This window comes from Populus alba, chromosome 1 (assembly GCF_005239225.2).
Source record: "Populus alba chromosome 1, ASM523922v2, whole genome shotgun sequence".
Lineage (NCBI taxonomy): Eukaryota > Viridiplantae > Streptophyta > Magnoliopsida > Malpighiales > Salicaceae > Populus > Populus alba.
In genome coordinates this window covers 29,885,003-29,908,135 of record NC_133284.1, presented here as the reverse complement: position 1 = coordinate 29,908,135, position 23,133 = coordinate 29,885,003, and the positions used below count along the sequence as shown (strand labels likewise).

The window sequence follows — 23,133 nt, the reverse complement described above, 5'->3', positions numbered from 1 at the left end:
CACCACAGGAGAGGTGTGGTTGATGACCCTTTATCACATTATCTTTCACATTGCTTTCTCAACCTCATACCACCTTCTTCCAAAAACCATGCATATAGTGCCAAAATAAGGCTATCATTCCGAATCTTTGAAAAATTAGATGAACACTTAGTTTTGCTTGGCAAAATAGATAGTTTAAGTATTATTCTTCTAACAGCCCTGATATTTTACAATCTGTTTTGTGCCCACCAATTGAAGATATAATTTTCCCTTATGCCCTAATCACAATAACACAGCAAAAAGCTAGAGTAAATGACAAGAAGATGATGATGATTGGATATGATTTCTAGTATTTCATGTTTGAAGGAGAAGACGAGGACTCGCTTGAATGGAAATTAGTCCATCTCGATTTCCTTTTTCCAAGCTTTTTATGATTCAATGGTGACAATATTAAGGCTCTCTAACTTGAAGCTTTACTATCTCTATTGAAATGAAGAACGAGAGTATTGAAACTATGACTATAAGTGATATTCTGGTTCTTGTATGAACTTGAAAAGGGTTCTTAAATATAGAACATTGTTGAATTTCATCTAACATTTAATGCTAAGTATTTCACTTGGCCAAATACTTCAAAGGCAGAAGAAAAGGACAGTAAAATAGAGGGATACCGATGCAAATAAGAGAAAGAAAAACCCTAAACTAGAAAATATGCAGTGTTACTGGAGATTCAACGCAGGCCAACATGTCAAGTCATTCTTAGCCGCGGGATTCCAATAGGTTCACTCTTATCTGCCAACTCAGTGAAAAGATGAGCCCGCAAGGGACAATGATTGGCTCTCCCGCCCTCTTATTAAACTGAAATCTTCCTTGGCATCTTACTACAGGCACTCGTCCCCTCCACACTCTGCCAAGGAAAGAGAAAAAAGATAACAGGTAAAGACTCGTTTCTCTACTAACTTTTGATCAAAAGTCACCACAATCAGGCATGTAATCCCTGAAAACAGTGCTCTCTCCTGTTATTCCCATCCTTCTGTGCCTATGTTTTTGAGTATATCTGTTGTATATATCATCATATCTTTTATGTTTCTGTTCTTAGCTTAGCAGAGGTATGGTTTTGTTTTGATTGCTCGTGAGTTACACTAAATTTAGACACGGACTCAAGCCACACAAATACACCTACTATGTTACTGCTTTCAATCTTGTTTTGGTTCCTCTACTCCCACTGCAGAAAAGAAAAGAAAAAGATTGTTTTCTTTAAGAAGTTGAAAGCTGATTGTGTAAATTATTGGCATGATATATTTTCATTAATTCTTATAATATGTGATAGCATGAACGTGTTGATAGAAATTATCTGTGTTTTCTTGATAAGCACGCAGCATGCTTTACATTTCCATGTACAATCGAACTTCTTAGAAAAAAGAAACGCATGATTAAGACATGATGTGCTGATGCACTCTCTATTTTAAGAAATACTCAATTTGTATTGGAAGTAGAAGAACTAGAGGTAGATACCAGATGTAGTTAAGATCATGTTGTGTTTCAAATTTAATTTAGTGTCGATTTTTTAATGATTTTTGTTTTGTTTTGTTTTTTTGTTTTATATATATATATATATATATATATATATATAGAAGCAACCTATAAGAAGTAGACAATGATATTCCAAGGAGTCATCCGTGTGGTTAAACTTGAAAAATCCACTTAATCGTCTCAAATTTAAATTGCAGGATCGCTGGCTGGAAATTTAGGGAATTAGAATACGGTTATTTTGCTATCATTTGTCTATTTAATGTCTTCAATGGAGTTAAAATCAGACCATTATGAATGAACTTGCCTATTTTGAAGTCAACAGCACTGCATGAATTGTCCAAATGAAACTGCTTAGAATGAAATTCTAAAATTTTAGTGCGTTGACACAAAAATAGTTTGTTGGTGATTTTCCATAGGGGGGAAGATGGACTACTTTTATGGACCAGGAAGGAATCATCTGTTTGTTCCAGGGCCGGTTAATATTCCTGAATCAGTCCTGAGGGCAATGAACAGGAACAATGAGGATTACCGTTCTCCAGCAGTTCCAGCAATGACTAAAACTCTTCTTGAGGATGTGAAGAAGATTTTCAAGACTACCTCAGGAACTCCATTTATCATCCCAACCACAGGTACTTTCATCACGACCAAGACTTAAAGTTCTAAAATGTTTGTAGTTAATCTGCTGCACAAATCCAGCAAAATGCTTCAGAATCCCTGGATACTACTATGTCTTGATTTTACCTGGTTACAGTAAAATTTGTTTTTGGAAGTATTTGCTAACTTATGCCATCTTATTGAAGGAACGAAATAACTGGCGATTACTTCTATGTTATTTAGCTAATCGTAGTTTGTGTTAGTTGACATTGCTATTTTGGTTCAGGCACTGGTGCATGGGAGAGTGCACTTACCAACACATTGTCTCCTGGAGATCGAACTGTATCTTTCCTGATAGGCCAATTCAGCTTGCTCTGGATTGATCAGCAAAAACGCCTTGGTTTCAATGTTGATGTTGTAGAGAGCGACTGGGGTCAAGGTGCCAACCTTGACATCCTAGCCTCAAAACTTGCGGAAGATACTGCGCATACCATTAAGGCTGTTTGCATTGTTCACAATGAGACAGCAACTGGAGTTACCAACAACTTGGCTAAAGTTAGAAAAATACTTGGTAAGTGTGTATGATAACGCCTATCAGTGGAAAACCTTAGCTGCAATAATAAAGTGCCTCCTCGTATGAATCCCTATGCATGTTAATATCCTTGATTGTTATATTGCTTGCTTAGATTTTTCTCAGGAGAAATCAAGGATCTTTTCCAACACAGACTAGCTAAAATATGCGTTGATATCAATATATAATCCTATAAGTGTCGTTGGCATATTGTGTTTTTCTAAGTTCTGGATCATGAAAGCTACACCTGCATCAGATTCAGTTGCAAGGGGACCGACTGAGGCACCTATATATATAGAGAAAAATCCCCAACTACCCGAGAGTTTTGGGTTGATACTCGAAAGTGCTGTCCCACTTGTATTCTGATCTTCAAGCATGATGTAGGTTCCCCCGAAGCAAAATAGCACTTCTTACGGTGGGTATATTCTAATGCTTATTATGTTTGCTCCAGTGATGTTGCGCTTCTTCTACCTATCCCCTAATAAATGCATTAATAGAATGTAGATAATGCATTGTACTCGGATGATAAGTTCGAGTACATATAGATCAAAACTGAATTGTGATCCTTGCTTAAAATTGTCCATCTCGCTAGGGATGAGAAGCTTTTCATAGCACTTATAAATCAATAGAGCTCAAAATGCTCGAGGGAGGCATACTCCAGCGTACTTTGTGCTGGAATTTTATGGGGTAGAGCTTATGCAGTGCAAGATACATGGAAAATATCATGTTCCTCACCCATTTATTGGAAACGATCAATTCTAAACTTACTATTTATTTTGATTGTTGTGCTTTATTTGACAAACAACATAAAGTTGTGTGTCAGCATTCAGCTTTTTCCCGATTCTGTGGCTTTGGGACATGATAATTCAGTTCTTTCATCGTTTAATTTTAATCTCCATCACTTAAAATCAATCACATGTTTTTTTATGATTCAGATGACTACAGGCATCCAGCTCTCTTCCTTGTTGATGGGGTGTCCTCCATTTGTGCTCTTGATTTCCGTATGGATGAATGGGGAGTAGATGTGGCTTTAACCGGCTCTCAAAAGGCTCTCTCTCTTCCTACCGGGATGGGTATCGTGTGTGCAAGCCCCAAAGCTCTTGAGGCATCTGAAACTGCCAAGTCGTTTAGAGTATTCTTTGACTGGAAGGACTATTTGAAGTTCTACAAGCTTGGAACATTTTGGCCATATACCCCTTCCATCCAATTGCTGTATGGACTAAGAGAAGCGCTGGACCTCCTTTTCGTGGAAGGACTCGACAATGTGATTGCAAGGCATGCTCGTCTAGGAAAAGCAACAAGGTTACTCCTTTCCTCTTCCACTTTAATGTTTTCCTTTCAATTAAGTTATCTAAATTATTGTTTCGTCGGACAGATGCCAAGTCATGACTCTTTGAATCTTAAAATGTAGGCTTGCTGTGGAGGCGTGGGGTTTGAAGAACTGTACTCAAAAGGAGGAATGGTTCAGTGACACAGTGACTGCAGTTCTTGTTCCCCCATACATTGATAGTGCAGAAATTGTTAGGAGGGGATGGAAAAGATACAACTTAAGCTTAGGTTTGGGTCTCAACAAAGTAGCTGGCAAGGTTTTCAGAATAGGGCATCTTGGCAACCTGAACGAGGTAACCTTCATTTTTCCATATCCATTGGCATGTGCATTTAGTGATTCATTAAACATCATTCAGACAACCATTTTATGAATAAATCCAAGAAGGATATTTGAGCACATGAAGACACTGCTGGCAGCAGCAACAAATAATGCACAAAAAATAAATAATAAAACAAAAAACTGTCCTTCAAATTGTATTAGAGAATCATGAAACAATTTGCCTGTCATGAATGAATTCATCAGTCATGCATCAAGGGAAAAAAGAATATGATCAACGGTAAGAGGTCAATGCATCTTGTTGCCAGTGGGAGCTTCAATTTGTTTCCTATCAGCCTTTTGAACTGGTAATTGTGGGCAGGGAGACTGCTTTGGAATGTTTAAAGACTCAGATTCTTAAGAGTCATAATAGCATCTGAAGGGTTTCATGGGGTTCAGAGCTAAACTAAAGATATAAAAATCCTATTACTGTTTAAACTTCAATTCTTGTCTGAATATCTTTTCAGTTCTGATAACAATATACTCGATTAAGTAGCTGTAGTTCTATCAAAAATTCAACCTTTTGCTTTTATAACTATGATGTAGTAGCGGATAAACTGAATCTTAATTATCAGTCATGATAAATTGTTAGTGTCAAGACAGTCATAACTCTGCCAAATGGATCCTGATTCCTGAATTAGGCCCTCATTCTCTTCCTGTGCAACATGATCTGTCAAGCATTTTCATTAATATTTCCTTGCCTATAACCCACCAAAAAGTCATTTTTATGGTTGCTCTGCTTCATTCCTTCTCTGCATTTAATTTCTTTTCTCAGTTGCAATTGCTGGGCTGCCTTGCCGGAGTGGAGATGATACTCAAGGATGTTGGTTACCCTGTAAAGTTGGGAAGTGGAGTAGCAGCTGCTTGTGCTTTTCTGCAGAACAGTACCCCTCTGATCGCTTCCAGGATTTGATTCACATACCATCAATGTAATTATTCTTTTTCTGCTATTCGCTTCCAGAAACTCTAAAATATGAATGTTTTCCTTCCCGTGCTTGTACTAATTGAGACTCCAAAGGTCTCTTTATGGAAATCTCTGCTCCTTACAGTATCGTGTATCTGAAACATCAAATCAAAGTCTAGTTTTCTTTTTTAGAGAATACTTGTACATTTAATGTATTATCTAGTAATTCATCAACAAGACAGGTACTTATGATGCAGATAATAATTATACAAGTACTAGTTGGAACTAACTTGTGCTATATATTTTGGTTATAAGAGCAATCACTGTATGTCAAATCATACCGATGAGACCTAGGACTTGGTGGTAGCAATATTTGGAGTTCATGGATGCTGAGGAAACTATATGGAGAGATACTTATTTCACATGGCTGTAGTTTCTTGATTGACTTGTGCCTCTCAATCTGTTTTTCTTTACAGATGCATAAATTCTCTTGTTTTTACAAAACATAGCTTCAAATCCTAATGCTTATTGCTAGATGAGAGTAAGAGGGTCATTTAATTTGATGTTTCTGAAATATCTCTCACGTTACTTGGAATCTCTGTAGCTCATCATTCTGTGGATCTTACATAAACACGATTTTAGCTTAGGTTTCCCCAGGAATCAGTGATAAGAGATTTACTAATTTTCGTGGCTTCTTGGAAGGACAGAGCAGGGAAAAAAAGACTTTTTAAAAAAAATTACCGGCGGGGTATGTCATCTGCAGCAGAAAAGGACATGGAACACTAAAATACACCAGAAAGCTGTGGCTAATTCTCTCGTTATTAAAATTAAAAGTAAATTTTATAAAATAATTTTTTTCAAATCATAACGCAACTGTAATATTAAACACTCTAAAACTACATTCAGTTAAACCCGGCTTACTCTAAAAGGTTAATTCAATAAAGTTACAATTTTATCCACTCAAGTTTTAATTTGAATTGGTTTTAAATCAATTAAAGGAGGGCAAAACTAAAGAAAAATTTAAAAAAAAAATGAATTACAATTGTTTTGGAAAAAAATCATGTCCGAATTGATCAACTAAATCATAAATTGATTCTATAATTTAATCACTAATTTTTTTTTATATAAGTTAAACCCTGATGGATTGTTCAACAATTATAATTAAAACTTGAAAAGTTTAAGATAATATTTTATTTTTTGAAAAAGTATGAAAATGTTTATTTTTTTTTATATTTTAAAACATTTCAAAAATCTAATTGATAGATATCTTATAATTTAATTTATTTTAGTCAAATAATGCTGAATTCACTAAAACTTTTTAAATATAAAAATAAATTTAACCAAATTTATTTCACGAGTTTATTTGCAAGGTGCTGGAGAGTATTATAAGAATTGTTTTTTGAAGTTTTTTTTTTTTTTTTTGTCTAAAAATATATATTTTTTTAATTTTTTTTAATATTAAAACAATTCAAAAAAAAAAAAAATATATATATATATATATATATTAAAAATAAATAATTTTAATTCTTTTTAATCAACTTTCATTTGATTTGTAATCCTAAACGGGGCATAGAACTGAGTCGGACAACAACCATTTTTGGAGTGTTTTTTTGTAATTTTATTTGAGTTTTTAATAAACCATATAGAAGGTAACCGAAGATAAATACTTAAGGATGTATTTAGACCTAGTTATCCGGACTGAGCGGCCCACTGGACCATTAGCCAAGCCCGCTTATCTGTGACTGGAGAGCAGAAGTGAAAAATAGACGTTAGGGTTGTGGCTTTTAAGGTGGTCGAAACTTGGAAAATTCTGAGCTCATTCATCTGAAGCCTGAGCTCTCGACAGCTAACAAAACAGCAAGTAACTTGGTGCAATCACTCCTGTGTTTTCTTCTGCTTCAACTTTCTGTCTGCATTTGCAAAACCCACTTCTCTTGCCTTGCAATTTCTTGTTTTTCCTATCCTTTAGCTTCGTTAGTTTTTGCTTGTAAACTGTTTGTTCTAGTACTTGAGAGAGAACCTAAAGTGTTTTTTTTTTTTTTTTTTGGGTTTAGTTTGATAGTAGAATTTGAGAAAGCATAGAATACAATGGATGGAAGATTAGCGAATACATGGAGATTAACAGTGAACGAGAAGAAATTCATAGAGACTGCTTTGGCTTCAAACCTTAGAATTGATGGTCGCAATCCTCTTGAGTATCGTAAAATTACCATCAAGTTTGGCAGGCGAGTGGCTTGTTAGTACATTTTTTTTCTGTACTTCTTTTGTTCTTGAGTTTATGTTTCATCTTTCAAGCTCTCCTTTTGGTTTTCCACATTTTACTGTATTGTTATGCCTGTTTTTTATTATAAAAAAGTTGATGTAGTTTTGTTTCAATGACGCATAGGAGCTGCAAGAGGAAAAGAATATTGGGGTCTCTTTGACGAGTTGTTATCGTGTCATAATTGCTGGTGTCTTGCCATAGTGTGGTTTTATTTCTGAAGATTGCAAAGTTCATGGCTGAAATTATTATATTGGGTGTTGATTTTGATTGAATGGTATGTTGTTCATTGTGAATTTGCAGAGAAGATGGGTCATCAGAGGTGCATCTAGGACAGACTCATGTAATGGGTTTTGTGACAGGTCAATTAGTTCAACCTTATCAAGACCGACAGAATGAAGGGATGCTTTTGATTTTCACAGAGTTCTCTCCAATGGCTGATCCTTCATTTGAGCCAGGCCACCCTGGGGAATCTGCAGTGGAGTTGGGTCGAATAGTAGATCGTGGTCTAAGGTGATTAATCTCTTTACTTGTATTTGTTTGAGCAGAATTTCTCTTGTTTACTGGCTTGATGTTATTCTTTGTTGGCGGTTTTATCAAGAAATGTTTCCCTAAGAATATCATATCTGTACAAGCTAGGTGTATATGTGTGTTCACTTGCATTTTCATAATCATACATTTCTCATAAAGGATTACCATGGTGGGGCCTTCATAGCAAGTGTCAGCGCTGCACATGAAACATATGTTAATCCTTCAGAAGAATACAAATGTTTTTATAAGATGGTTTAACTTCATTTGAATATTTAATTGACCTTTCAGGGAGAGCAGGGCTGTGGATACAGAATCTCTTTGTGTTCTTTCAGGAAAATTAGTGTGGGCCATTCGTATTGACCTTCATATCTTAGATAATGGGGGGTAAGCTATTATTTTTTTAATGTTAAATTTTTTATTTTTCATATCTTAGAAATTTCTCTCATTAAGTTCTTCTGCAGATCTGTGCTTTATTTCCTCTTTTACTAATACCTAATAGTTATCTCATCTATCCTGCAAACAGAAATCTTGTTGATGCTGCCAATATTGCTGCTTTGGCTGCTCTCTTAACATTTCGAAGACCAGAATGCACTTTAGGTGGTGATGATGGTCAAGAAGTAACAGTACATCCACCAGAGGTTGGCTCATTTAATGCTTTTAAATATTCACTTGTAATGGAAGCTTGAATTTTTACCAAGGAAGCATTTTCTTAGTTTTGAGTTTTTACCTTGAAGAACCAACTTGGCCTGTAAAATGTACCCCTTATTGTAGTTGTACTGTATCTGTCTCTGAAATTTTGGATAACTCTCTGAATTGATACTTCGGAAAATAGTAAAATAAATACCTGTTAAACTGATTTTGTTTATCATTTCACACTCAAGAACTTTTAGGCTGACTACCCTACTTTGCCTAGCTATCATTCCGGTTGCCTGTATACACAATTATAGATGATCAGAGTGCCTTCCAACCCCATACGCGTTCATGTATCAGATTGATCACATAAGTGTGGATTTGGAGTGAAAAATGGCTTCATCATAATGCATGTGATAGACTTCATGAAGAATTTTTGTTTCTTCTCATAAGGTCATTTGATAAATTATATAGATTAGCAATGTGCATTAATCTGCCATGATTGTTAGAAAGCTTCGTGCCTTCTTGGTTATTGTGTCATCCCTTTGGTTTACACGCAATAATTCATTTTGTTCAAGTCATTTTGTTCCACGCAGGGTATCTAAGAGGTCTTAACAGAATGATAATCCTAGAAACTGCGATTCTTCATGCTATGCTGAACTAAAATTATTCTCTTAAAGTTTGGAGCTTAATGTCCTCGAAGTTTCCTATAATAGGGACTTGGAAGTACACAATGAAGATTGGAATGTGTCTTGTTTAGAATAAGGGTAATACCAGGGAATGCTCACTAGAACTATGTTCACCATCCTCAGGCATTGCAGCTGTGTGTATTTCCTTCCATCGAAATAACCATGTCATTGGCTCAGTAGAAGTAATTGAAAGCTTTCATCTCTGATGCTGAGTGCAATTGTTCTCTTGAAAGTCAGGCTCAGGCATTGTATTTTAAATCAACTGTTTTCCTTCAGAATAAGAGTCTAATACAACACTCTTTAATAGGGTCTCTAGAAAGTCACAGAGAGAGGAACGCTTCATATCTCATAAGTGGCCATGTTTCCATGATCTGCATCTTGAACTTGTCCACATAACAAATGGACCAGTTACTCTGATCTGGATATTAATAAGTCCTTGTTAGAAAGTCTGCATCTTCCTTTTTTCTTCTCCCAGTAAATGTTGTAGGCTTTAATGATATTGTTGTGGCAGCAACATTTCAGATGTTTTATTAACTTTCATCATTGCATTTTTCATATTGTTAAGTTGATTGTTATTCATTGCATTGTGACAGGAAAGAGAACCACTTCCTTTGATAGTCCACCATCTCCCTATAGCAATAACTTTTGCATTTTTAGGCAGTCAGGGCAAAATGGTGAGCAGATTTGTCCTTTAGATTCTTTTGTGTTCACTCCCTATGCATATTGATGTTGAGTTCGAGAAGCTCACCAGCCAGTTCTTTTAATCTGAATGAGTGCTATGTAGGTGGTTGATCCTACCCACAGTGAGGAGGCTGTTATGGGTGGAAGAATGACTGTAACAGTTAATGCAATTGGTGATATTTGTTCAATTCAGAAAGCTGGAGGGGAGGGTGTGCCACAGAGTGTTATTATGCATTGTTTGCAACTTGCTTCTATGAGTGCTGAATCCATAACAAAGAAGATAAATAATGCAGTGAGTTTATTCTCTTAATAATGCAGTGAGCTTATTCTCTTAAAAAGATTTCAAAAGTTGAGGTGCCATTTCTTTTTTGATACCAAATATTCATGCACTTTTAATGCAATCTACTCTTTTTCTCTGTCAATTTGCTACTTTTTCAAGGATGTAGCCATGGGACTATGTCTTTTGATCCAAATCTAATTTTATCATGTGAATTGATGGAGGTTGAAGCATACAGCACAGAGAGAGCATTGCGCAAGATCAAGCGCCACCCTACTTCTGCTGCTGGCAATGTTAGTGTAGCTGGTAGTGATGTAAAAGAGCAAAATAAAACTGTTGAGCAGGTGGGAGGTAGTGAGTTGTCGAGGCATCATATGGAGAGATTGAGGGTGGTATCTGAGGAAACCTGCAGCAGTAGAAGTAATGACAATGATGGTGATATCAAATCATCTGAACAAGGTGGAACAAGTCGAGGAGAGAGCAATGCTGTGAGTTTTCTTGGGGGTACATCAAGCTGGTATGGTGCTAGCACTTTCTGATATTTTTTTAAAGCACAAACTATCTCTGCCAGAAGAAGATTTTACATCTATTGCTAAAATCATAATCATGAGCTTAGCATAACAAGTGTGCATTTTGTTGGAAATGGAAGAAAAGTTGACTGAATGATGAATATGATTACTGGGTAAGGATCTCTTGGCCCTAACATAGTTTAATAACATTAGTTTCCAGACCTTTTCTCAGTTATGTACTTTAATATTAGTTTATGGCTCCGTATAATGGATTCAAGTCTGTATGATCACAACTTATGGAAAGAGAGAGTGAAGAGATGTGGAAATGGGTTCTAATTAACCACTTCATAAGTTGGTTAGTTATCAAGCTGTCCTGGTTTTGTGGTAATTAGAAATCCTATAGGATTATAATAGACCTTTCTTCTTGTTCTTGAGCCTTTTGAAACTCTATTCTATATGGTTTAAGGAATTTTCAACTTCATTTGTTTCCTATCTTTGAATAATTACTTATAATTAGTGACACAGATCTTCTTCTCTCCTCAGGGATCCTTATTTGAAGGGTGTTGATGATGATTCCCTGAAAGCTAATGTAGCCTCACGTGGTATGCAACTTGTACAATTTTCTTAGAAGTATGAAAATTACCTTCGCTTCTATCCTGCTTGTAAATGGTTTTGCTCTTTTTCCCTACAAGCTTCATTCATAGTTCACTCATTTGTAATACTGTATAAAAGTGTGAAGCAAAACTTCCCCATCAAAGGCAATTCAAAGCAGACTTAGACTAGTTCTTTTTGGCTGGGAAGACAACTCTCGAATACATTTCACAAAGCAAACAAGGAGACTGCAGATCTCCTGCCATTCCAGTATTTATTTTTTCGATAGGATACAGAATGGCTAGTTGGTGCTGCATGAATTAGCTGACAAGGAGACAGCAGATCTCCTGCCATTCCATTGTTCTATGGCTAGAGTTATAGCCTTCATTATTTTGAGGCATAGCATTTTCTGTGAATTAATGGTACATTTTTAATGCCTGGGCATTTGGGTGTAGGGGAGTAGAGTAATAGACTTATTCCATAGAACAGGGTGCAGTTATAATAGATTAATCTAATACATTGACGACCTTACAGTGGCTGCAAACCTTCCACCTGTGCGCAGCTGCTTTGATCATTAATTAAATAGTGGATAATGAACCCATACATGCAATGCGAATGCTTATATTTTTTTAAAACAGGCAACCTGGTGTACTTTTTTTTTTTTTTAATTCTGTTTGTGTGCCAAAGCAACATATAGCTTATTAGTGGTCGTGGAATCATATGTTCCAGCTTTGAAATGCATTGGAAGGGTTACATTCCAATCCTTTTTGATTCCTGCATGTATGCAGTCTACTTGGATGATTCTGTGATGGGATACAGAGAGTATGCATCACTAACTTGCGTGTGAAACATGCAGGAATATCAGCGCAGCATATGGAACAAAAAGAAAGCAAGGAAAATAGTCCCAAAATGGACACAGAGAAACCAACAGAAGATATTAAACAAGCCACTTTAGCTACAGATACATCTGGAACTGCACTGGAAACGAATGGAGAGAAAACTTTGAAGGATGCCGTGAAGCCCAAGAACAAGAGGAGAAAGAGGGCTTCCAGCATGAATGCAAGTTAGATGAACTTCTGAGCAGAAAACATCGACCTTGCAGGTATATCAGTGAAAGCTTTTATTTTTATTTGTATGGAAGCTCCGTGTATCACCACTCTGTATAACACTCAGATGGACTGTTTGGTAGTATTTGAAACATTTATTTCTTGTATTGTGCTTCCTGCTGGAAGGAGAAGGGGTTGGGAGGTGCAAGGAGAGGCTAACATCAAGTCTTTCCTAAAGCAAATTGCTGTATAATTGTTTGTTTTGTTTTTGTGGACGGTAGTTATCAGAGAGAGAGAGAGAGAGAGAGAAACCTGCCCTCGTTCTTTTCTAAAACCATCTTAAATGAGTGGAATATCAGTGCCATATCATGTGTTGGTTCCTCCTGACAAATTTTGTGCATTCTTCTTTTAATGAAGTGAATTACCACCTTGGATATTCATTGTACTGATGGTTGATCCTTTTCAGATTCTTGAAACATGCTTCCTTCAATCCATTTGTTATGATGGAGGGTCACTGGTTTTGAAATCTTTTACTTCATATTCAACAGTAGAAGACAATGAATCAGCAGCAGCCAGGATATACACAAGTGAAGACCTGAAAGAAGCTTTTCTAAACTCTCTGAATGTTTCTCTCGCTAATGCTAATGGAGTTTCACATGTTGTGTTGGCTGCATGAGTGTTGTCACCAACTTTGCTAGTGCTGCTTAAGTTGCCCATTGTTCGGCCATTTATTGCTTTGGAATTTTGGATAGTAGGTTAACTTTTTAGAGATGCTGTTTCAGTGGCAACGGTGCTTTGCTTTGACGCCAAATGCCGCTTCTTACTGTGTTCAAGTATTTTTGTTTCCTTAATACATATAGTTAGGTAGAGGAATGAATTCAAACGGTCATTCTCCTCTGTAGAGAAGAATTGTGATTTAATCAGGTATCTCTTGGCTGCCGATCTCTTCTCGAGGGGTCGGTCGGTTGGTCGGTTTGTTTCGCCGTATTCCTCATTGAATAGGAGGAAGCATTCTCTGTTTCAAGCAATACAGGAATAGGAAACATCCATTCAACCAAGCCTGGTGCAAACCCTGATATGCAAGCCTCTCTGCTGAATATGTATCATTTCATTTCTTTACATATCTTCTTCTCATGCGATTGATTAATTTTTTCAAAATGCATTATATCCTTAATAGTTTCTTCTGTTACTTTTGTTATTCTCCTGATGCCATGCACCGGGAAATGCGGTGATGTTTCAAGTGGGCGAGACTCCTGGCTTTAGGACAAGCCGACGCCCCAGCCTGAATGCAAACATGCTATGTTTTCCACCGCAAAACTGATGATACATGGTCCTTTGGAGTTGGCATCCTCTCTGCCCGCCATTATTGATGAATGGGAAGCTAAAACACGTAATTGCAGTGTCGGTACTGTAGAAGGTAGATTACAAGCAAGGTGGTTTCATGTGCTCTTCAAATGGGTCGCTTGTCACCACCTCAATCATGGATGATCATGGTGTGTGGATAAACGTGGAAAATGTAGATTGCCGTTAACTTGTTTTGTCGGGAAAAGGATCCCATTTGTAAGCAAGGGATAAAACCCTCCATTTTCATGTCCTTGCTTTCACTTGTATGTATATGTTCTTGTGTCTGCAAAAATTCAAACCCGACTACTGATAAAAATATATATTTTTAAATATGTATTAATTTAGATATAGATTATCTGTTTAAAATTTAATTAAAAAAATTTAGTTTTAGCATATAAAAAGTGATCTGAAAATGCACTTGTCATGAATAATAGTAGTAAAAAAGAACATAAGCATCATATAAGTGTTTTAGAACTGAAGGGTTAAACTGAATACTTTAATTAATATAGTTGTTTTTAGAAATAGAAAGTATAATTTACATGAAGAAGAAAGATGCCAAGAACACAGCCAAATGTACTGTGTATTAATTATACTCTCTACTAAATTTGGAATGGAAAAGTTTATGTAGCTTCATGGTTCAGGTTTTTTTTTTTTTTTTTTTTCTATTTTTTTTTTTTTATTTTTTAATTCTACTTATAATTAATTTTTTTCACTCAATTTCATCATCTAACATTTTATTGATCTTGAATTATAATTTCATCTTTCAACTCTTTATTGATTTTGAATTAGTTATCATTATTTGTTTCGGTTTGTTTTCTACAAGATTATCACAGTCTTATATAAATATCTCGATATATAGATGATGCTCAATTTTTATAAGCGTCTAATTTTTTTTTTTTTATCATATCATGAATTAAAAAATAGTACAAAAAAACAAAGTTCCATGATCTTTGTCTTGAGTTCTACAAGTTAGTTCATGTAGTCTAAATCAATTTAATATATCGTCATTTTAAAATTATATATAGAACTTGAACATGCGGGGAATGTACTGTAGTTTTCTTCACATGTTACTGTGTTAATGTGGATTGCTACAATACTTTCCCCTTTTTTTTTTTTTTTTTTTTTAAATTATCTTTGTCGATTTATTTTTTTTAATATTAAACTAGTTAAAAATTTAGCATTGTAATTTTTTACCTTTAAAATACTATGAATTGCTACAGTTTCTCACAATGTTTTTTTTTTTTTTTTTAATTTCAAAATTATCTTTGCCGATTTTATTTTTTTATGTTGAGCTGGCTAAGAATTACAGTTACAATATATAGGGAAAGCATTGTAGCTTTCCTTGCAAATTACTGTGGATTGCTACAGTGTTTTCCCCGCATGGTTTTTTTTTTTTTTTAAATTGTCTTTGTTAATTTTTTTTTTTTAATATTGAGCTGTTTGAGAATTACAATAATACAAAGGCTAAATCATGTGGGGAAAATACTGTAGTTTTCCTAATAAAACACTGTGGATTGCTACAGTTTTTCCTCACATAGTTTTTTCCTGTTTCTTTTTGTTTTATTTTTTGTAATAATTTTTTTCAAAATTATCTTTTTTCAATTTTATTTTTTTAATATTAAGCTGGTTAGAATTTAGCTTTTTAATAAAGTTTAATCATGTGGGGAAAGCACCATAGCTTTTCTCATAAAACATTATGGATTGCTATAATGCCTTTCTACATGGTTTTTTTTTTCTTATAAATTTTTTAAAATTATCTTTGTCAATTTTATTTTTTTAATATTGAGCTGGTTGAGAATTACAATTGCAAGTAATTATAAATAAGGCTTAATTGTGTGAGGAAGCACTATAACTTTCATCACAAAACATTATGAATTGCTATAGTGTTTCCAACATGGTTTTTCTTTCTTGGTTTTTTGTATTTTTTTTGTTATGTTTTTTTTTTTAAATTGTTTCTATCGATTTTATTTTTTTTAATATTGATTAATTGAGAATTTAGTTTTGTAATTTTTTTTAAAAACATTGTGAATTGCTGCAGTATTTTTCCACATGATTTTTTTATGTATAATTTTTTTCAAAATTATCTTTGTTGATTTTTTTTTTTAATATTGAGTTAGGTTAAGAATTATAATTATAATAAAGCTAAATTATATGAAAAAAGCATTGTGGTTTTTTTTACAAAACACTATGAATTGCAACAATATTTCTCTAAATGGTGTTTTTTAATGATTTTTTTTAAAATTATCTTTGTCGATTTTATTGGGGAAAACACTGTAGTTTTCCTCGCAAAACATTATCAATTGCTTACAATGTTTTTTCTCATGAGTTTTTTTTCTTTCTAAAATTATCTTTGTCGATTTTTTTTTAATATCAAATTGGTAGAGAATATAGATTTGTATTTTTCTTTTTTTTTTTTTTCTTTTTATTAACAAAAAAGCTAAATCATATGGGAAAATATTGTATTTTTCTTCACAAAACTCTATGGATTGCTACAAATCATTTTGTTCAGTCTCTAGTTTTTTTATCACCAACACAACTTCTTCTTCTTTTTTTTACCGTCATGGAATATTAGCTCCATCATACCTTTAGTTTGTATTACTTATTTAATGTTGATTTATAATTATAATACTATCAAGTACATTTGTTTTATAAATCCGCGGTAGAGCGCGGACATGCCATCTCATTAAAAAAAAAAACGATATCATCTTTATTTCTTAAAAACTAAACCAAGTTTTTACTTGTTATCGTGTTGTCTTTAAACTAGCCAACTCAAGTAAGTAAACTCTCATATAAATTAATTTTAAACCCGGGTTAGATAAAGAATTGGAATCGAAAGATTTTAAAATTGATTCGTTGGGTTAAGTTTAACAACATAGCAAAATAGTTTCTTTGCTTCATTTTTAATTCTATTTTTCTCTTTTTTTTTTTTTCAGAAACTTTTTATATTAATTTCATATTCTTTAACATTTGATTCATTTAGAATTTATGTTTGTAATTTGTTTAAGTTTTTTTTTTTTTATTATATATGAAATCATCACAGTTTCAGATAAACATTTTTTTATATATTTAATTAATGTTTAATTTCATGAGTATTTATTTTTATTATCATATAATTAAGTAAAATATAATTTTTTTAAAAAAATTTGTTCAATAAAATCATGTTTTTTATATCATTAAGTAAAATATAGTCATGATTTAATATATCAATGTCTTAATATTTATTAAAAAATATTATGTTGATTTTTTTAAAAAATCAAATCATATTTTTTTTTATAAATTATCTGGATTGTTTTTGAAACCATAAAATTAATTAAATCATATTAAAATAATTTTTACATAATTTAAAATTTAGTTACTTAAATTAAATAAAAAAAATTAAATTGAGATTTTTTAAGGTTAAATGATTAGATTTAATAACCATACCAAAAAATTATCCACTATCACATATAGAAAAAAACTATTAGTATAACAAATGTTACTAATAACATTAAAAGACTAGTGTGTAATACAAATATTAAAATAATTGGGATAATTATTGTTTTTTTAAAATATATTAAAATAATAATTTTTTTTAAAAAAATTATTTTTAGCATATCATCTAAAAATATTTTAAAAAAAATAACCTTTTTTAAAAACGGCATTTCTCCATTAAAAACAAAGAAGGTCTAAATTTAAGACCTCCGTGGATTAAAACTGAAAGAAAGAAACAAAAAAGATATTGTCTTTCTTCTTCATTTTTATATAAAAGACAAGAGAGCAGCGTATTTCTTATTCTCTTATTATTAACAAATCGGAAAGTGAACGCAGTCAATGATTGATTGGCAGATGAAGAGAAGGAAACGAGCATCAGCATCATAATAATAAACGAACAAATACAAAGAAGAGAAGGGGAAGGGAAGGGAATAGAAGAGCCCTTCAAATGGGTTTCTCTCAAGACAATTTGAAAGGGTTTGTTTTGGCTTTGTCGTCAAGTGCGTTTATTGGTGCTAGCTTCATTATTAAAAAGAAAGGCCTTAGAAGAGCTGCTGCAGCTTCTGGTGCTAGAGCTGGTAAAAAAATTTCTTTTTCTTCTTTTTCTGGTTTTTTGAAATGGGTTTTTGGTTTTGTGAAATGGGTTTGGTTTGGTTTGGATTTTTAGGTGTTGGTGGGTTCTCATATCTCTTAGAGCCACTATGGTGGTTGGGCATGATCACAAGTAAGTTGGCCTTTTCTTTGTTAACGACTTCTCTTTTGGTTTTGGGAAAACTTTATGTATTTCTTGTGCGGGAACTGCAAATTGTTATGATCATGTTGTCTTATTCTTTGGAAATGAATAGGTGTTTTGTTTTTGTTTTTTTATAAGTTGGTTGTATCTTGTGATTCTTTTGATGTAATTGTGAAAGTTAATGATTCGTTATGTCATTGAATTCAGGTTCTTACATTGGTCAGCTTAATGTTACTAAGATTTTTTTTAAGTCGATTTCTTTTTTCATTTGGTAGCTTATGAATTGATTGAGTTTTCTTGTTCTAGTCAAATTGAGGAGTGGTAGTTGGTTACGGGTACGGGAATTGTGATTTGTAATTGCCATCTGATAATCGCTGATTGTTCGTAGAATATCTCCTTTTGTATGGTTTCTCATATAGTGATTGTTGGAGAGGTTGCAAACTTTGTTGCATATGCGTTTGCTCCAGCAGTTCTTGTAACCCCCCTCGGCGCGTTGAGTATTATTGTCAGGTTTATCTTTTGTTAAGTTAGTATTGCATACTGAAACTTTTGGAATTTTTATATTAAATCTCTTCTTAACCACATTTCTTGTGTTTTATTTTTATTTTTTAATGGTATAGTGCTGTGTTGGCTCACTTTATCTTGAATGAGAAGTTACACCAACTAGGGATCTTGGGTTGTGTGATGTGCATTGCTGGTTCTATTGTAATTGTGATCCATGCACCACAGGAGCGCCCTATAACTTCTGTGCAGGAAATATGGAGTATGGCTACTCAACCAGGTTAGTTTGCAACTTCACATGCTTGTATTTCTTTGATTTAAATTGTTCTTTTTGTTAACTTACCTTGTTATCATCTGTTGCAGCCTTTTTGCTTTATGTGGGTTCAGTGATTGTGTTGGTTTTCATTCTGATCTTCCATTTTGCTCCACAATGTGGTCACTCAAATGTGTTAGTGTTCACCGGCATCTGCTCATTTATGGGTTCTCTTTCGGTAAATCATCTGAACCAGCAATGGTACTTTTATTTTCAATTATAAGACCAAATTTATGGATGTAGATACAGTTTTCTTTCATTTCAATCTGCATTAAAAAATAAAATAACTCAATAAATTAACAAACCATTCTGCATTGATGGGGATGGAGTTTCATTCGTTTTGAAGTGAAAAGGTCTGCAATCATTGAATTGCTTCGGAAATTCACTACTCAATGAACACAAATTTAATTATGTGCAGAAAGAACTTTCCTATGATAATTTTAAACCTGGTGATTGATAAAAATGTTATCAGTTCTGTTTCTTGGCCAACATAAGGTGGGAAATATTTCCCTGAGTGCAATGATGTTGCATGTTTATGTAATGGGGCTTTGGCCAATACAATTGCTTGAATATTTATCCTCTTTGACTAGGATGGAAGAATTGAGTAAACCTCACTTCCTTTTGTTTAATTTTCTGTAATACGTTGTCTCCATATCATGTGCAGGTGATGAGTGTTAAGGCTGTTGGAACTGCACTGAAATTAACGTTTGAAGGAAACAACCAATTACTCTATCCAGAGACTTGGTTCTTTGTGTTTATTGTGGCCACATGTGTCATCACGCAAATGAATTATCTAAACAAGGTTAGAAATGTGGAGATTTCTCCTTGATCTTCTATTTTCTGTATTGCTTCCTTTTAGATGTCTTTTCTCTATGTTCAGGATTGCTTGCTTTCCTGATCTTTTACTTAAATCACTCATATCTTTAAGCAGTGATGTCCAATGAATTTGACTTGCTGTTGGACATATGGCATGACCCGGTGCACCTTTTGCCATTGTTTTACTCGGCAGCTAGTTGCTGTCCAGAATATTTGACATTCTTCCAATTCTACACATATGATGGATCGACAAAGTTGAGACTTGAGCTCTAGATCTCACCCCTCTTGCTTGCAAGAGCATCATTGAATTATGAGCCCATTTGTTGCATTGCCATTTTTTCTCTGTCTTGATTCTCACGCTATCATGTCTTTCTCCAAAGAAATTCCAATCCAATCAATTTTAGCCTATCCTAATCTCCAAGTGGAATGCACGAGTTTGTAGGCTAATCCTGCCTTCATTACCTCCTTAACCTTTACTTTCAACCAGGATACCATGTTAAAGTTAAAGATAGTTAAGTAGTAGTCATAATTTCACTAAAACTTCACAAACAGAAATGAGTGGAGGGAGCAACCACTTCCAAATATAGATTCTGTATAATAGGATTGCTAGAAAATGAGTTGTAAAGCTGATCTGTGCATTTAATATGATGATTGACAATGATATTAAATGCAACAAGCATCAAGTTATAAAAAAACCTTCCCAAATTGATCAAGTGTTCCCCAGTACAGTTGACTTATTAATTTTGTCTCAGGAGGCTGTCACTATCAACATCCCACTAACCTACAAAAAACTTCTTAGGTGAAGTGCTGGATCGCTCCATAGGCCATAGCTATAAGCGCACCTTTCATTCATGGATAATTCTCTCAGAGATATGGTGGCTGGGAACAAATGATACTTCTGAAGCCAGAAAAGAAACTATCAAATTGTGTTTATCCCAAAACTGCAACTTTTCTGGTTTTTACATACATACGTGCTGCATATTTGCTGTGAATCTAGACCCTAAAGACGGTTAGAATGTATCTTGTATCTGAAATTCTTTTTTGCTTAAAAACTGCAATCTTTGGTGTTTCAGGCACTCGATACGTTCAATACTGCAGTTGTCTCCCCCATTTATTATGTCATGTTCACGTCACTTACAATTCTTGCCAGTGTAATCATGTTCAAGGTAAGAACTCTTGTAAGGAAGCTTACACTGTGTTATTGCATTTATATCATTACTTTCTACATTTTTGCTAGTGCCTTTTCATTTTAATTGGATTTCACTGGCAGAACGCTAATGTAGCTTCATCTTTCTGAAGCATGGATTTGTAAATCAATGCATGATGGGATAAATAAAATTTCTTGACTGAATTCTAAGATGCAATTATTTAATGATGTCTTTCTAGCAAATCTGTTTCTTTGTGTGATTTTTTTGGCCTCACTTGCTATGACAAGCCTAGTAATCTGGTTGAGGATGCTGCCATTAGGCTTAGTTTGGGATCCGTCCAATTTTTCTTCTCCAGACCCGGATTTCAAACAGTAAAATGTATCATTTCTGATCCTGTTTCTGATTTGACTTTATCTATTGATAAAATACATCATATCAGGATTGGGATGGCCAGAATGTGGGAAGCATCATATCAGAAATATGTGGCTTCATTGTTGTTCTCTCAGGGACCATCGTATTACACACAACCAGAGAGTTTGAAAGAAGTTCATCCTTTAGAGGTGCTTTGTTCAGACCCTTTCTCTTTGATTTCCACCAGATCATTTTAATCAACTTTGAATTACGAGCAATATTCTCTATCTTTTTTACAAATTTTATGTGGCTGTGAATGTTCAAATAAATCAGGTAGTTATGCATCTTTATCCCCTCCATTATCTGCCCGACTTTGCAATGGAAATGGAGAATTTATGAAGCATGAGGAGGAAAATTTGTTACCTGATGAAGCAGTTTTCTTTCAGAGACAAGAAATGCACTAGATGTGTACCTCAAAAAGAATCCCTCCTTCATGTAAGTTCATGCAAGGCACAATCCGTATCTCAGACTCTTTGACAGCATTCCTGTGCGATGGTTTTGTTACCACAGAATGTCTGGTTACTTCCAAACAGAAAGCGAACGAACATTTTGTGTCCCTCAGAAATCCTTGAAATCTCGTTTTCTTAATTTTCTTTTTTTTCTATAAGTTATGGGAGAAATTATTCAATAACCCTGGTGGAGTAGCATGTCTTCATTTCACTTGTGATCTACAAGTGAATTGCACTTGAATCTGAGACGAGGAAACTCTGAATCTAGTGATACTTGTACAGTGTGTTTGGGATTGCCAATGTAAAGGATGGTTTATTCAGCTTCTTTAATTGTCAATGGCGGAGTAAAGAGAGTGATCAGAAGACCCTGAAACCTATTTTAGTGAAGAAGGGTTTGGATGGTGTCTATGCCCTGCAACTGGTATATTGGAAACTTGAGCTCTGAGTTAGTATCTGTTGTTAGGTAACCTTGTCCCATAGGTTCCTTTCTTCGAGAACAGGCAAAACCAGAGATTCTTGTAGTATTATATTTGTTTGTAGATTGTTTGATTTCTTATAATAATTGAGCAAAGAATGAGGCGTGTATCTTTGTCATTTTAGCAAGACAGGAATTGTGAAAATGAAATATTATTCTTCATTCCACAGGCCTACCAACGGTGTTATTTATTTATTTTAACTTCAATTACAGTATGCTGATGCAGATACGTATAGAGAGAGAGAAAAAAGAAGCAGCAGCAGCTATTAACATTAACCTGATGTTTTTTTAATTGTTGGAACTAAGTGGATTTACATGTTCACCAAAATAAGTAGATGAATATATATATATCAGAAAACCAAAATAAGTAGATGAATATATATATATATATATATAATCTTTTAAAAACATTATAACAAGGCAACTCAAAGTTATAAAAGAAGAACTCAATAATTAAACTTGTGATCTCTAATTATAAGAACTTGATGTTCTAATCCAGCAATTGAAAGATTCAATTTGCAAGTTTTATTGGCAGGTAATTCAATTTAAAAGAGCTCAATTTGATTAACATTTTAATAAACCAATACCCTTAAAATAGATGCGTTTCACTATCCACTAATTATTATTTTGTCATTCCTAAAAAACAATCAATTGCCCTTTTTTTTTTTTTTTTTGGGGGGTGGGGGTTGTAAATTGGGTTTTTTTTTCCTTTCAAGGCGCCTTGATTATTATCAAATGAGAATAAAATTATTTTTTCATTTTTTTTAAAAAAAATACAATAATTACATCACTCTTAAAAGAAAATTCTTTAAAAATACAATAATTACATCACTTTTTAGTTTTTTCACTTTCTTTAGCACAATAAAATGACAATATTATCTTTAAAGGTAAAATTTTTACAATGCCTCAAGGGTTTTCCCCTCTTTTCCTCTTAGTTTATTTTTTTTTTGTTATAATAAAGTAAAATAAGGGCAATTTAATCTTTTACTAAATATAAAATATTATTTAAAAAAAAAATAATTGACGCATACAATG

General features: G+C 33.8%; 3 protein-coding genes across 13 annotated transcripts; all 3 read left to right on the top strand.

Annotated features, from left to right (window-relative positions):
- Positions 1 to 755: 755 nt before the first annotated feature.
- LOC118033013 (serine--glyoxylate aminotransferase) lies at positions 756 to 5,419 on the top strand. Of its 2 annotated transcripts, none has more exons than XM_035037847.2 (6): positions 756 to 912; positions 1,926 to 2,138; positions 2,390 to 2,674; positions 3,610 to 3,976; positions 4,086 to 4,296; positions 5,095 to 5,419. In XM_035037847.2, exons 2-6 carry the CDS (start codon positions 1,934 to 1,936, stop codon positions 5,230 to 5,232), a joined length of 1,206 nt encoding a protein of 401 aa, XP_034893738.1. In that variant the 5' UTR covers positions 756 to 912; positions 1,926 to 1,933; the 3' UTR covers positions 5,233 to 5,419. The 2 variants fall into 2 exon arrangements, with proteins under 2 accessions (XP_034893738.1, XP_034893740.1); XM_035037849.2 differs by having other exon boundaries at positions 757 to 912; positions 1,905 to 2,138.
- A 1,514-nt stretch (positions 5,420 to 6,933) lies between these two features.
- Positions 6,934 to 13,578, top strand: LOC118032933 (exosome complex component RRP45A). Of its 6 annotated transcripts, none has more exons than XM_035037737.2 (11): positions 6,934 to 7,084; positions 7,278 to 7,448; positions 7,787 to 7,996; positions 8,303 to 8,398; positions 8,538 to 8,652; positions 9,927 to 10,007; positions 10,118 to 10,306; positions 10,516 to 10,808; positions 11,344 to 11,402; positions 12,248 to 12,493; positions 12,904 to 13,578. In XM_035037737.2, the coding sequence occupies exons 2-10, from the start codon at positions 7,312 to 7,314 to the stop codon at positions 12,457 to 12,459; spliced, it is 1,392 nt and encodes a 463-aa protein (XP_034893628.1). In that variant the 5' UTR covers positions 6,934 to 7,084; positions 7,278 to 7,311; the 3' UTR covers positions 12,460 to 12,493; positions 12,904 to 13,578. The 6 variants fall into 6 exon arrangements, with proteins under 6 accessions (XP_034893628.1, XP_034893630.1, XP_034893633.1 ...); XM_035037739.2 differs by having other exon boundaries at positions 6,964 to 7,080; XM_035037738.2 differs by having other exon boundaries at positions 7,032 to 7,131.
- Positions 13,579 to 17,480: 3,902 nt separating this feature from the next.
- Positions 17,481 to 22,273, top strand: LOC118032930 (probable magnesium transporter NIPA6). 5 transcript variants are annotated; one of them, XR_004684744.2, is made up of 9 exons: positions 17,481 to 17,830; positions 17,920 to 17,976; positions 18,405 to 18,495; positions 18,606 to 18,766; positions 18,850 to 18,977; positions 19,464 to 19,601; positions 20,368 to 20,541; positions 20,689 to 20,781; positions 21,203 to 21,219. XR_004684744.2 is itself a non-coding variant. In XM_035037733.2 (9 exons), exons 1-9 carry the CDS (start codon positions 17,701 to 17,703, stop codon positions 21,576 to 21,578), a joined length of 1,050 nt encoding a protein of 349 aa, XP_034893624.1. In that variant the 5' UTR covers positions 17,488 to 17,700; the 3' UTR covers positions 21,579 to 22,273. The 5 variants fall into 5 exon arrangements, 3 of the variants coding, with proteins under 3 accessions (XP_034893624.1, XP_034893625.1, XP_073262480.1); XM_035037733.2 differs by lacking the exon at positions 20,368 to 20,541 and adding an exon at positions 21,448 to 22,273 and having other exon boundaries at positions 17,488 to 17,830; positions 21,203 to 21,323; XR_004684745.2 differs by lacking the exon at positions 21,203 to 21,219 and having other exon boundaries at positions 20,368 to 20,570.
- The last annotated feature ends 860 nt before the right edge of the window (positions 22,274 to 23,133 follow it).